The sequence below is a fragment of the Myxocyprinus asiaticus genome, chromosome 25 (genome assembly GCF_019703515.2).
Source record: "Myxocyprinus asiaticus isolate MX2 ecotype Aquarium Trade chromosome 25, UBuf_Myxa_2, whole genome shotgun sequence".
NCBI lineage: Eukaryota > Metazoa > Chordata > Actinopteri > Cypriniformes > Catostomidae > Myxocyprinus > Myxocyprinus asiaticus.
Window position 1 is genome coordinate 43,133,554 of NC_059368.1, and position 14,075 is coordinate 43,147,628.

At 37.8% G+C, this 14,075-nt stretch overlaps 1 protein-coding gene across 2 annotated transcripts in view; it reads right to left on the reverse strand.

The window, feature by feature from the left end:
- Positions 1 to 1,950: 1,950 nt before the first annotated feature.
- The window catches only part of LOC127415814 (mRNA-capping enzyme-like), a 135,736-nt gene continuing 123,611 nt past the window's right edge, over positions 1,951 to 14,075 (reverse strand). The window contains exons 13-15 of one of the 2 annotated variants that reach the window (XM_051654783.1): positions 9,734 to 9,800; positions 6,037 to 6,160; positions 1,951 to 3,837 (exon numbers count right to left, since the gene is read on the reverse strand). In XM_051654783.1, the coding sequence (XP_051510743.1) occupies positions 3,686 to 3,837; positions 6,037 to 6,160; positions 9,734 to 9,800 (343 nt within the window). In that variant the 3' untranslated portion in view covers positions 1,951 to 3,685. The remainder of the gene's footprint in view (positions 3,838 to 6,036; positions 6,161 to 9,733; positions 9,801 to 14,075) is intronic. The other variant, XM_051654782.1, reaches the window with a different exon arrangement.

Here is a 14,075-nt window from a genome sequence, read left to right on the forward strand (position 1 = left end):
GTGTATTAAATAAATTCAGTGCACACAGACTGAAGTAGTTTAAGTCTTTGGTTCTTTTAATTGTGATGATTTTGGCCCACATTTAACAAAAACCCACCAATTCACTATCTCAAAAAATTAGAATATGGTGACATGCCAATCAGCTAATCAACTCAAAACACCTGCAAAGGTTTCCTGAGCCTTCAAAATGGTCTCCCAGTTTGGTTCACTAGGCTACACAATCTGCTGATCTGACAGTTGTCCAGAAGACAATCATTGACACCCTTCACAAGGAGGGTAAGCCACAAACATTCATTGCCAAAGAAGCTGGCTGTTCACAGAGTGCTGCATCCAAGCATGTTAACGGAAAGTTGAGTGGAAGGGAAAAGTGTGGAAGAAAAAGATGCACAACCAACCGAGAGAACTGCAGCCTTATGATGATTGTCAAGCAAAATCGATTCAAGAATTTGGGTGAACTTCACAAGGAATGGACTGAGGTTGAGGTCAAGGCATCAAGAGCCATCACACACAGACATGTCAAGGAATTTGGCTACAGTTGTCGTATACTTCTTGTTAAGCCACTCCTGAACCACAGACAACGTCAGAGGCGTCTTACCTGGGCTAAGGAGAAGAAGAACCGGACTGTTGCCCAGTGGTCCAAAGTCCTCTTTTCAAATGAGAGCAAGTTTTGTATTTCATTTGGAAACCAAGGTCCTAGAGTCTGGAGGAAGGGTGGAGAAGCTCATAACCCAAGTTGCTTGAAGTCCAGTGTTAAGTTTCCACAGTCTGTGATGATTTGGGGTGCAATGTCATCTGCTGGTGTTGGTCCATTGTGTTTTTTGAAAACCAAAGTCACTGCACCCGTTTACCAAGAAATTTTGGAGCACTTCATGCTTCCTTCTGCTGACCAGCTTTTTAAAGATGCTGATTTCATTTTCCAGCAGGATTTGGCACCTGCCCACACTGCCAAAAGCACCAAAAGTTGGTTAAATGACCATGGTGTTGGTGTGCTTGACTGGCCAGCAAACTCACCAGACCTGAACCCCATAGAGAATCTATGGGGTATTGTCAAGAGGAAAATGAGAATCAAGAGACCAAAAAATGCAGATGAGCTGAAGGCCACTGTCAAAGAAACCTGGGCTTCCATACCACCTCAGCAGTGCCACAAACTGATCACCTCCATGCCACGCCGAATTGAGGCAGTAATTAAAGCAAAAGGAGCCCCTACCAAGTATTGAGTACATATACAGTAAATGAACATACTTTCCAGAAGGCCAACAATTCACTAAAAATGTTTTTTTTATTGGTCTTATGATGTATTCTAATTTTTTGAGATAGTGAATTGGTGGGTTTTTGTTAAATGTGAGCCAAAATCATCACAATTAAAAGAACCAAAGACTTAAACTACTTCAGTCTGTGTGCATTGAATTTATTTAATGCACGAGTTTCACAATTTGAGTTGAATTACTGAAATAAATGAACTTTTCCACGACATTCTAATTTATTGAGATGCACCTGTAAGTCAGCATAAAAGTAATTCATACAACTCCAGTGGTTTAATCCATGTCTTCTAAAGCAATCCAATTAGTTTTGAGAGAAAGACAAAACTACTATTTGTAGTATAAATCTTGATATCTCCTTGGCCATCTAGTGCTCTGTGCATGCATCAAGCAATAAGAAGTGTAATCGAGTGTGAAATCATGATCGTGCCTAGAGACTGGCAAGATGTTCAAACAAATGGCAATTCCCATAGTGCCACAGAGTTCAGTTTTTGCAAAAATTAACCTACTAATGGCTTAATTGTAGTTTTCTCTGCATATTTAGCTGGGATAGGAGAAAGTATTTTAAGACAGTTACATTCACCAACACCATAATCTTTGTTTTATATCACCACATTTTGTATGTAATGTGAAGTCACTGGCATAACTGCAATCTTTATTTGACATTTATTGCTTTACTTATGTTTTACTTTGTGTCCAAAAACAAAAACATTAAGCAATGAATCCAGCAAAAACTTAAACGCACCAGCCATTTTTTCAAGAAACAAAACACGAGAAAAAAGGTTGGGGCAAGATTTTAAAAACATCCAGACAAACTGACATACAAAACACTCTCACCTAAAAAATACATGATCATAAAACAATAGCATATGAATTAATAACTGTACAAACAGAGCAACTGAAATGCTAATCTATTCTAGGTTTCAAATGATTTATCATAAATAATTCCAGAATTGGTGAAATTTGAGAAAATTGCTAACACTCAGTTTTCAATGTCAGGTTTCACTCAAAAATGTCAGGAATAGTTTAACAAAGTGAAAACACTCTTAGTATTTATTTACCAACATGTTGCTCCAAACCTGTATGCCGTTATTTTTTCATGGGACATGAAATGAGATTTAAGAATCTTCATTACCTCTTTTCCTGTTAATAGCAACCACGGCTGTCAAGTTCCATACAGGTCCAAAAAGCATAATGAAAGCATCATAAAAGTAGTCCAAATCATTGAAGACATACAATAGCTTTGTGTGAGGAACAGACCCAAATTTAAATCACTATTCACTGAAAATCTTCCCCTCCGAGGCAGCTCTCAATCATTATTCTACATTCTGTATATTCAAACTGGCACATTGCATTTGGTTATGACACTTACAAGAACCAATGGCATCCATGACATCAAACCTGATGCAGTGCGTTGCCGCCCTATTTTTCTAATCTGAATGCAGACAGAAATAAGATTTAAAGGAACAGTATACCAGTATAAAACAGTATAAAAAATGAAAATGATTTACTAACCCTCATGTTGTTCCAAACCTGTTGTACCTGCTTTCTTCCATTGAACACAATAGAAATATTTAAAAAAGCTCTTTTCCTTTGGTATAATTAAAGTGGATGGTGACTAGAGGCTGCTCAAAAAAGGAACCCCAACCCCCCAACCATAAAACCACAATAAAAGTAGCCAATACAAACTATTTGTGTGATGAACAGAAACATTTTTTGTTATTGACTCTCAAATCAAATCATTGATCAACTCCCGCTAGCCGTGTCCAATTCAAATAGTGACTATGCCGCAGTTTTGATGTCATGACATTTAGTCATGGGACACACAAAAAGGATGTTATTGACATCCAACCTGCGCTGTTGTCGCCATATTTTATTTGAGAGTGAAAAACTTAAGACAGATCACAGAGATCATATGGCTTCAGACCACTTGGAATATAGTGCACTAGTCGTATCAACTTCTTGAGTTTGAGCTGCGTGAAGATTCTTTAAAAAAAAAAAAAACTTTTGTGTTTTACTGAAAAATAACAGCATATGGCTTTGGAATAATGACAGAAATTTCCTTTTTGGGTGACTTATTCTTTAATCTAGACAACCTGCGGGTAGACAAATCTAGCACACTTTACTGTTCGTCAATAAAAAAAAACAAATAACTGCAAAGGACACACTGTAACAAATACAGATCATGATAAAGGAAACAAATGCAAACCAATCCATTTTTACTTTTATTATTTTAAATAAGAACTCATTGTTGAAACAAGCTCCCTGAAAAATGTCTTTAAATAGATTCACTCATCAGCAGAAGCCCAGTGAGGCCAAAAATCAAAACATTCTCCAAAAGTCTCTTGCGGTGTGGACCGGCAGAGTATTTCAGGAATAAAAAAAATATGTAACTGCTTAAGTTCTGCTCCGGCGGTGTTGTGTCATTATGGTATGGTGTGGTTTGGTCTCTTTGGTGGTGGTGGAGGCATGAGTTCAGAGTCAGGTGGATGTTTGCGTGACTGCATCTGCGCGCATCGGTCCAGAAACTCGAAGAGAATTTCCTTGGTGACAGGATGTTTGATACTGTTGCACACAGCTGTTGGGAAAAAAGAGATAAAAAAACAAAACAAAAAAACTATAAATAAACAACTATAGCGTGTGTTTTAAAAAGTTAAATAACTAGTAAATTACATGGTTAACCCCTAAAACACACAGCGGCCTGGCAGCAAGGCGCTGAACACAATAAAAAAAAAAAAAAAAAGAATTATGGTATTATTCAATAACCAGTTGCTTGATCTGCACAAAATATGTGTCGTTTCAAAGCTTAGACTCTTATCTTTACAATGAATATAGCTGATGTGACCAATTCTAAAATACTGCTTTTAAATGTATTGACAAATTAGAACTGTTCCATTTGCAAATTTGCATTCACAACAATCATTTTTAAAACCACTAAAAAGATCAAAAAGATCACATAGCCATGTGTTATATATCTTTGGGAACATTCAGAGATTATAGTGTGTATAAGCATGTGAAATCCACATGTATAATAAACAGATAAACAGAATTTATCACATTTTGGTTAATTACTTCATGAAAAATAAACATGATATAGAAAGTGGCATATCACAAATTACAGCAGACGATTCCGAATCAAACAAGCCCACACTCCACATAATATGGTGTGTAGATCCTGAAATATTCCTCAAAGAGTGTTGTGATTTATTAGTGTATCTATAAGTTTTTCTGGGATTGATTCACTGAAACACGATCCTTTGCATCATAGATGTGTTAGCTCGTCGTCACTTGATGTCTAGAAAGTGTTAGAATCCATATTTGGAAAGTGGTCAATCTCAACGTGGGACCCAGTGCGCACATACACGGACTGCGCACAAGACGGGGTGATAGAATAAGGTGATAATGTGAGTGTTTTTCATTATTTGAGGCATATTTGATATAAGTTTAAGTATTTTTATATTTCTCAGATGTTTGCATTCATAGTTTTCAGTTATTCCATTTTAATGTTCAATGAAACACCTGAATACTTGTTTGGAAAAGTTTTTGGATTCTTAAGAGTAATGAAAGGCCACTAGTGTCCAAATGTTGTAACTTTTGATTCCTTTGTAGTACCACAAACACAACATTTTTGCCAGATACACTGACTTCTCTTATTTGCATCCTAAGATGTATTATGTCAAAAAATAAAAACAACAAGAAATTCTACTTTTGACAACAACTATTTGGTGAGTTTTCTCAGCAGTGTCTAAAACTGAAAATCTCATGCAATTAACCAAACTTATTTTTTATTCCTTAAAGTTACGACCATTTATTTTCTGTTTGCCCTGTAGAAGGTAAATCTTTCAAAAATGCCTTCAGGGTGTAAGGGGTAAATAACTAAATAATATAACTTTTAAACAAAATCTAACAAATTCCACCCAAGATTCTCTGCTGGAAATCCATCATAAGCTGGGAACTGTTTTGGAACATGGTAGCAGGTTTCAAGATGGTCTAAGCTGGTTATTGATATTGCAACACAACACTTGGGTCGTGTTTTTTTTCTGCTTCAACTTGTCTCCACCATTTTTCAAATGACAGTTATCATGCAAAAAATTTTTTTTACAACTGTAAAATTACGTCACTGACATAATATTTCTGTGCATGCCACACATATCCGACTTATCGAGAATAAAATTGGTTGTCGATTATTTTCTTTAGCGATTATTAGCGATTTTAGCGATTAGTTGTTGCAGTGCTAGCTTGGACCAGACTCTACGCAAGTACACGAAAACAAACACGTCTACACGCACTTCTAGATGCTTCATACATTGTTGCGTTCTGAAATGAGTCGCAATTTATTACGCGACGAAAGTATGTGTTGCATTCTTAGCATTGCCGCAAGGGGTGCTATAGTGGACATCAGTGTAATCGGTTTACTTTTACATTCAGACTTCCCTTTCAGGTCAACTAATGTCATGGCGGAGCAACAGTTTGAAGAGAATCTTGGATAATTATTTAGTTAAATTTAGATAACTGTCGACACATGCAACCTGAATAATAACACATCTGGTTTAAAAGCAGACATTTAAAGGAAACTCTACTGCCCCTTTGGTTTGTTACCACAGTATTGTTAAGTGTGTCAAACAAAACAGTGTACTTGCAATGTCTTAGCCAATCATTCATGTTTGCGTACTTAGAGTATGTTTCTGGCTGTAAGAGTAATAAGAATGCTTTGATCTAGTTAACTGGATTGGAACTGAGTTTGACTCTGGCTTTAGTTTAACCTGTGAATTCTTACCCATAGCTGTGTCATATGAGTTGGGGAAGCTCTTGTCAATTCTCTGCCGCATAAATACCCAGGTGTTATTGGCGAATGTGCACTCTATGATTTTATTATCATACTGTTTCAGATCCTTTGTCACCTGGAAGAAGAATAACAGGGCATCAGCATTTAATGAATCTGAAGCAAAAATGACAAAGTTGAATCATATAAACCAAAAGGCATTCTTGTAAACATGTATAAACCACTTTGTTGAAGCATTGCTATTTGTGTATTATTATTGTTTTGGACTTTTTGTCATTTTATTTATAGCAAAAGTAAAGCAATGACATTATCTGTATTGGCCGATAATTGTCCCAGCTTGGATGATTAACAGAAATGTTAGTTCCCCCTATTAATAATTCCAAAATCTACTAACAAGTTCAACATATAAAAACTGTTTCTGTTTGCAATCCCCCCCCCCTCCATTTACAAAGTCCAAGAAACGTTTATTTTTATTTTTTTTAATTTAATTTTTCTAAAATAACACACGTCGCCTTTAGGAAAAAAAAGTGTTTACAAAGTGAATAAGAGAAAGAAATTTTAGAAAGATAAAAAGAGAAAATCCTGCTGAACTACAGCAGGCTCTGTGTGTGAGTGTGTGTGGGAGGAAGTGAGCTGGCAATGAAACCTCCCCCACCACTCCCCTCGGCCTGCTGGCATGATGGCATGAGTAAATACCCTTACAATCCAACAGTGATGGGCATCTGTGAGCACAGAGGGGAGGCAGAAGACGTCACGGACACACACACACACACACCAGGACAATATTCCAATGATTAACTGACATTTGGGGGTGTGGTACCTTAACGGTGTATGCATTCTCATACTTTCAGAGTATGAGATGCATTTGATGAAGAACATACTTTCTCAACTGTTAATAAAGTACGTTCTTTAGGTATGCCGGTGTGTTGCATAAATACATTCCCAGACATACTACATCTGAGGCCATGAGCATTGTTCTATGACCCCAATGTTTTTGGACTTTTGACATACACCATTCACGAAAATAATTTACTCGAGTGTTGTAAAACAAGTACAATGTAACCACAAGGAACAAATTTGACTGGCACTTACACTTAAAAAGTTTGGTCCGAGTTCTCATTCAGCGGTTCTCGGTTATTTTTTGTAATTATTATTTTACAATTATCTTAATTTGCAATATGAAATTAAGCAACATGGTGAATATCTCAATCATTTCAATGCTCCTTTTATTTTGTCATTAAGTGTCTAAAGAGTGCATAATTAAAGTAGTTTTGTGATCCCTCCCTATACTCAGAGTTGCATCATTTTACAGCTGTATTGGCCTGTCCTAACTCAGATAGATTGGGAAAGGGCGAAACATAATACAGAAGGCGGGCAAAAGATGGCTTGCACACGCTTTCAGCACACCACACAAGCACACATGCACAAACATGGCAGAAATCCAGGGCTGTTGTTGGGCTTTCGTCTGGCATGGAACACAACGCTCCTGCTAGTTCTGGATCAAACCGTCATGACTCTCCAGTCACTCTACTGAAGATCTGGCAGACATTTACAAACACCACAAGGTGCCTAACACAGCCAAATCCAATTCATTATGTGCCAAAGCCTGACAAACACCTTAATAGTTTGCAATGGTGATACGGTAGAAATATGAGACAAACAATAATGAAAAGTGGTCAACCAATGTGGGTTTTTCAATGGCTGATGCTGATACCGAAATTTAGTGAGCTGATGATATGTATTTAGGCCATTGATTTAACTAGATAATTATGTGTGATTAATTATATTAAAAAAATAACACATTAAAAAAAATATTAATGCAATTCATCATGCCCACACCTGCACATAATTTCCATAAAAAGGATTTTTCCTACCATAGGAGCAATTCAAGCTTGAAGCACCACCTTTATATTTTTGTGTTTCTCAGTCAGCAGGGGGCAGTTAGCGCAGCCTCAGCCCCTGCTTTCACCAAACTTCCTTCTCAAGGAGCTAAAAAAATACCGCTCAGAGCACTCGCGCAGGATAAGAGCGGTGTGCACTGTCACAGCAACCATGATACGTTCTGTTTCCGTTTGCCCTACCTAGGTCATCTCGTTTAAACAAAGCTAATTCAAAGTTGAGGACACTCTGTATACCGCTGACTACAAAGGACACATCCTACCTTCGAAACGAGATATAGCCATAGGATACACAATAGAGAACAATAGAATACAGGTGTCTTGAGACACATTTTTCAATGTTTCAAACCACATTTAACTTGAAACGCTGTCTTAAAACATTGCGTTTATGGCTAGAGTCAATGAAAATCATGCTGTGCAACCCAAGTGATACACCTCAGAAGCGTCTGAAAACAGTATATATATATATATATATATATATATATATATATATATATATATATATATATATATATATATATATACACACACACACACACACGCACACACACACGCACACACACACAGCTGTGCAAAAGTTTGAGGCACAAAAGTAATGCCCTAAATAGTTTTTATTTATCAGTTAAAGTCATACAAGGTCCAGTAAACATAAAAAACCTACATTAATATTTGGTGTGACATCCTCTGCCTTGAAAACAGCCCCAATTCTTTTAGGTACACCTGGACACAGTTTTCTTGGATGTTGTCAGATAGGATGTTCCAAGCTTCTTGGAGAACTTGCTACAGTTCTTCTATATATTTAGTCTCAATTGCTTCTGTCTCATCATGTAATCCCAGACTGACTCGATGTTGAGATCAGGGCTCTGTGGGGGTCATACCATCTGTTGTAGAGCTCCTTGTCCAGGGCTCAGTTTCTGCTGCTCTTGTTTTAGCGTGCAGCGCATAAAGTTGTTGTTCGCGGATCTGGAGCGCGGCCGCACGAACAGCACGCAGTACAGAGGAAACATTACATCGACCCTGAAAACGCTCGAGATTGCACAATTTTTTTTTTAATTAATTTTTTTATCCCCTTTTTTCCCAATTTGGAATGCCCAAATCCCACTACTTAGTAGGTCCTCGTGGTGGTGCGGTTACTTACCTCAATACGGGTAGCGGAGGACAAGTCTCAGTTGCCTCTGCTTCTGAGACAGTCAATCCGTGCATCTTATCACATGGCTCATTGTGCATGACACCACGGAGACTCCCAGCATGTGGAGGCTCATGCTACTCTCCGTGATCCACGCACAACTTACCACGCACCCCACTGAGAGCAAGAACGCACTAATCACTAATCGGTTGCTTAGGAGACCTGGCTGGAGTCACTCGGCACACCCTGGATTCAAACTCGCTAACTCCAGGGGTGGTGGTCAGCGTCAATACTCGCTGAGCTACCCAGGCCCCCAGCCGTAATCTTTGCACATAACTAGCATACAGGCTGCTGACTCTATCTAGGTTTAAGTTGAGTTTGTGGTTTGATTTGTGCTGTTAATTTTGAATGTCAACTATTTCATGGTTTTGTCGCTATAATAAGAACTGATAAATGTAACATTGTTATGTACATCAGTAGATTAAATTAATCAAAATGTAGAACATAATGTGTGAATGTAAGATGAGTCACCTGTCTCCCTCAATTAATTAAAAGCCCATCAGTAAAATAATTCGACAAGACTATCTTTAGCAGTGTCTGATTGCAGTGAATGTTGGATCATGCCGACACAAGACATTATCAGAGACACATTCAATGTTTGACTCACCTTCATTTGTGCTAAGGGCACATCATGTCCGCCCACATACAGAAGCCCCACCATCTGAGGAATCAGTCTGCAGAAAAATAGCCAAAATAAAGATCCAAATTAAATTTCACATCCGGACAAGAGCAGCATTGTGATATTTCAGAGGACAACAGAATAATAGCAGCTCTCCTAAAATACTGCCATGCAATTATCTTGGCTTTATAATAAATGCCTTGAAGGCTTCACAGTCAGCCTGAAGTTCCCAAATACAAAAGACCCAAAGAGCTTTATAATAAGTTAGATATCAGTATAAATGTGGGTAACACTATATAATTCAGGCAGGCATTAAATAGTTCTATAGATATGAAGGTACTTATGAGTGCAGTCCTTTTTACAATTTACATTTACAAATGTTCAGTGAAAGGAGGTGCTTAACCTGTTGATTGTCGAGCTTAGGAGGTTTCGGGGGAGGTTAAAACTAGGAATATTTATCTAACATATATAAGAATTCACTTTTTTTATTTTATTTGTGCCATAATTTGGAAAGTGGCAAAAATAAATAAATGTGGAAACATATATTGGATGATTTCAACTGTGAATATTTCTTTTGTATATCCTAACAAACAGAGTGTAGAGTACTGCATCATCAGCATTCTGCAATGGTCACAGCTGCTCACACTTACACGCCCACTAAAATGTGCTAACATCCAGAATAGTGCTAAATCATAGGGGAGGAGACCGGATCCAAACCCTGACAACAGGGTAAAGAACACCCTGCCACTCAAGCTAATGGTGCTGTATATTGGGAGCACGGTGGAGGACTGATTTACCCACACACAATGACTGTTTTCAGCCTCTGTTACTGGAAGTGTGAGGATAGGCTTCTTCAGTCTGTGCACTTTTTTCAGCCCTTTAAAATGCAGATTAACAGCTTTTAGTCAAATACAAAAACAACAATGTGGCTAATTGTTTACACCAGGTTTTTATAGTTTTGAAAATGTAAACAGTTGTTATTTTTCTTTTCATATATACAACTAATTGTATTTGACTGAAAATACAAAGTCATTTCACTGTAATCTTTTTTATTTTATTTTTTTATTTTTCCCCATTTTCACCCAATTTGGAATGCCCAATTCCCAATGCACTTTTAAATCCTCGTGGTCGCGTAGTGATTCGCCTCAATCCGGGTGGCGGAGGACGAATCCCAGCTGCCTCCGCGTCTGAGACCGTCAACCCGCGCATCTTATCACGTGGCTTGTTGAGCGCGTTGCCGCGCCACCCACCGCGGCATCCACGCTCAACTCACCATGCACCCCACTGAGAATGAACCACATTATAGTGACCACGAGGAGGTTGTGACTCCACCCTCCCTAGCAACCGGGCCAGTTTGGTTGCTTAGGAGACCTGGCTGGATTCACTCAGCCTGCCCGAACTAGCGAACTCCTGGGGTGGTAGCATTTCTCTGTAATTTTAAGTTTTTGTTTGTATTTTACACAAAATGTAACAACGATAATACAATAATAATCTTGGTTTACACATCACTGTGACTCATTTTCCTGACCCCGCTTACACATTAAGAAGATTAGACACTTCCTATCTGAGCATGCTACACAACTCATTGTCCTGGCTCTTGTTATATCTAGACTGGACTACTGAAATGCTCTTCAGGCAGGACTTAATGCATGTACAGTAAAACATTTGCAGTTAATCTAGAATGCGCCAGCACGTTTTGTCTTCAACAAGCACAATAACAGCACTGGTTGCCAATGGTTGCTTGCATCCAGTATAAGGCATTAATGCTCGCTTACAGAACAAAAACTGGCTCTGCACCCTCCATCTACACTTGATACTTCAAGTCTAGTGCCGTTTCGCCATTCATCTGAGGAGAACCCCTAACATTTATTCTCATTTCACACAGTTCACAAAAGACTGGTCGCCTATGTGTTTGTGTTAACTAAGGAGGTCTATAATACCAGGAGAAAGCTAGCATTCCCATTCGTCTCAATGCCAGTCCCTTGGCTGGTGCATAAACCCCCAGATATATATGACCTGCATGCTGCCATTTTTGCTCACTGACTCTCAGTTATGGGCACACCTTTTTTTGAGCCAATGACCTGAGCCGTAAATGTGACTAATCACTCTGAAGCCACAGGAAATAATGTCATGACAATGTTGATTTGATTTGGCAAACAAAATCTGTCCAAAAATGTGTTTTTGAGTTTGTTGCAGTGGTAATGGCACCACAAGAATATGCCAAGTACCAAACCATTGACATATAAAAATGAAAGAAATATTAAATTATTGGTTCACATACAGTAAATATTAATATTTGACTTATTCAATAGGCTTTTCAAATTACCAGCCCATTTATATTGAACAAGTTACGATGAAATATCATAATTTTATTTTTTTATTTAGAGTTTCTCCTGATCTCCTGGAAATTTAAAGATGCCCAAATATCCATTAATCTTTCAGAAACAGGGTGTGTCTCCACAAACAGCACTTTTCCCACATTGCTCAATTTGAATGAATCATCATTTAAAGCAGTTAGAACTCGGAAGTGCCACCATCAAGCATTTGTAAACAGTAACTCAATCTATACTGCTTGAGCGAGGTGTAAGCAGCTACATGACTTTAACAGCCGACGCGCTTTGTGTTTTCACCACATCTCTACTGCGTGACAGAGGTGCAGCTCCATGTAGAAAATAAAGTGATTTCTCTATTACTACGTTGAGTTTTTCCAATGATAACAGCCATAAATTATAAAATGTGCGAGTGGGTAATTGAGAACTATTTTTAACTTAAACGCCATGAAATCTAATTTATATGCTGAGGAGGATCACATTACATATAAATGGCAATTCATTCACATGGAAGATAACATAAACCCTCTTTAAACTGCTAAAATCATCTATATTAATTCCGATCTATTGATTAGGAAGTGTTTGTGTGCCTGTCACTGCGTAATTAACTGTCTTTTTCCAATCAATGGGTGAGTAGTTAACAGTATTTTATGTTGCTCCATAAAGTTCATATTGAAAAAGACTGTGTTGATAATCAGGTTTACAATACATTTTCAACAGGTTTTCCCTTTGTATTCAATGGCCACATTTACATGCAACCAAATAATCCATTTATAATCTGACTGATAGATCAATTGGATTGAAAAGCCTTCCTGTAAACACAAAAATCATCTGATTGAGCTGGATCCGAATTAAATTTCCATCCGATTGAAGGGGGTGGTGTAGACCTCAAATTATCAGTTTAAAAGAAAAACTATTAGCCATGTAAACGTTTGAATTCGACTACTTTCTCAATCGTATTCTAAAGTACCTTGCGCTCATGCGCAGAAATGTGGTGCGTATGTATGTTTATACATGATACTCTTTGCGGGAACCTAATTTATACAAAGCAATGACAAAATGCATTATTAAGGGTATGCAGGCACATATGTTCTTTCATGACATCACATAAAGCAAAAAAGAATGTGTCAATCTTAATAGGGACTTTAAGCAGCAGGTGCGGTTGCGGTGTTATATGTTCCATTGCATGTACGCAACTTCACTCATGTCGAAACCATAATTTCTAAAGCATTTCTTCTTTGCCATAGTGACAGTCGATTGTGCCTTAGGAAAGTAAATGTTAGAATATGTTTTACAAGAGATGATACAAAGTGAACACAGTAAATATCCTAAACAATTTCCTCAAAACTCATGTTAAATTACGCATGCGGTTACAGGCTTTGAATAAAAAAAAACTCTAACTATTGATAGCCTATTAATAATAATATCTATGTTTTAGAAGCTATTTATATCGTACAAGAGTAAAACTCTTCTTCAGACAGTTACTTGATATGGCAAGCATCCCTTCTCTTGCAATTTTAAATAGCCTACCTTTTTTTTTTTTTTTTAATGATTAAATGCTCCGTTCCACCGTCATTATTGCTTAGTGATTTTTTTGTAGCGTCCTGTTTGCAGCTGTTGCTTAAAGTCCCTATTATTTTGTTTCAATTCCACATCTGTAAACTCCCTTAAGAACAACTCTCACCCACGTGTCTTTAATTAATACTCGCATCCAGAGATGCCTGCGGTTAAACTGGAGGAGGAATGGGCATGAGGCAAATGCATGGTTAAGTCAGACAGGGATGCTGCTTCTAATTCTTCGTTTGCTGAGTAGAGTGAGTAACATAAGAAGAAAGCTTTTCAGGCATATTTTTTTTAGATATCTCAACAAAGCAAAAATGCTAGTTATGGTTTTTGGTGCCATTTTCACTTTCTCAGCTTCTTCAGACTAATCTTGGTCAGACGACTGACGCTCTTCGCATGTGCAGAAGTTTTGTTCGGAATACATGTAATGCACGTAA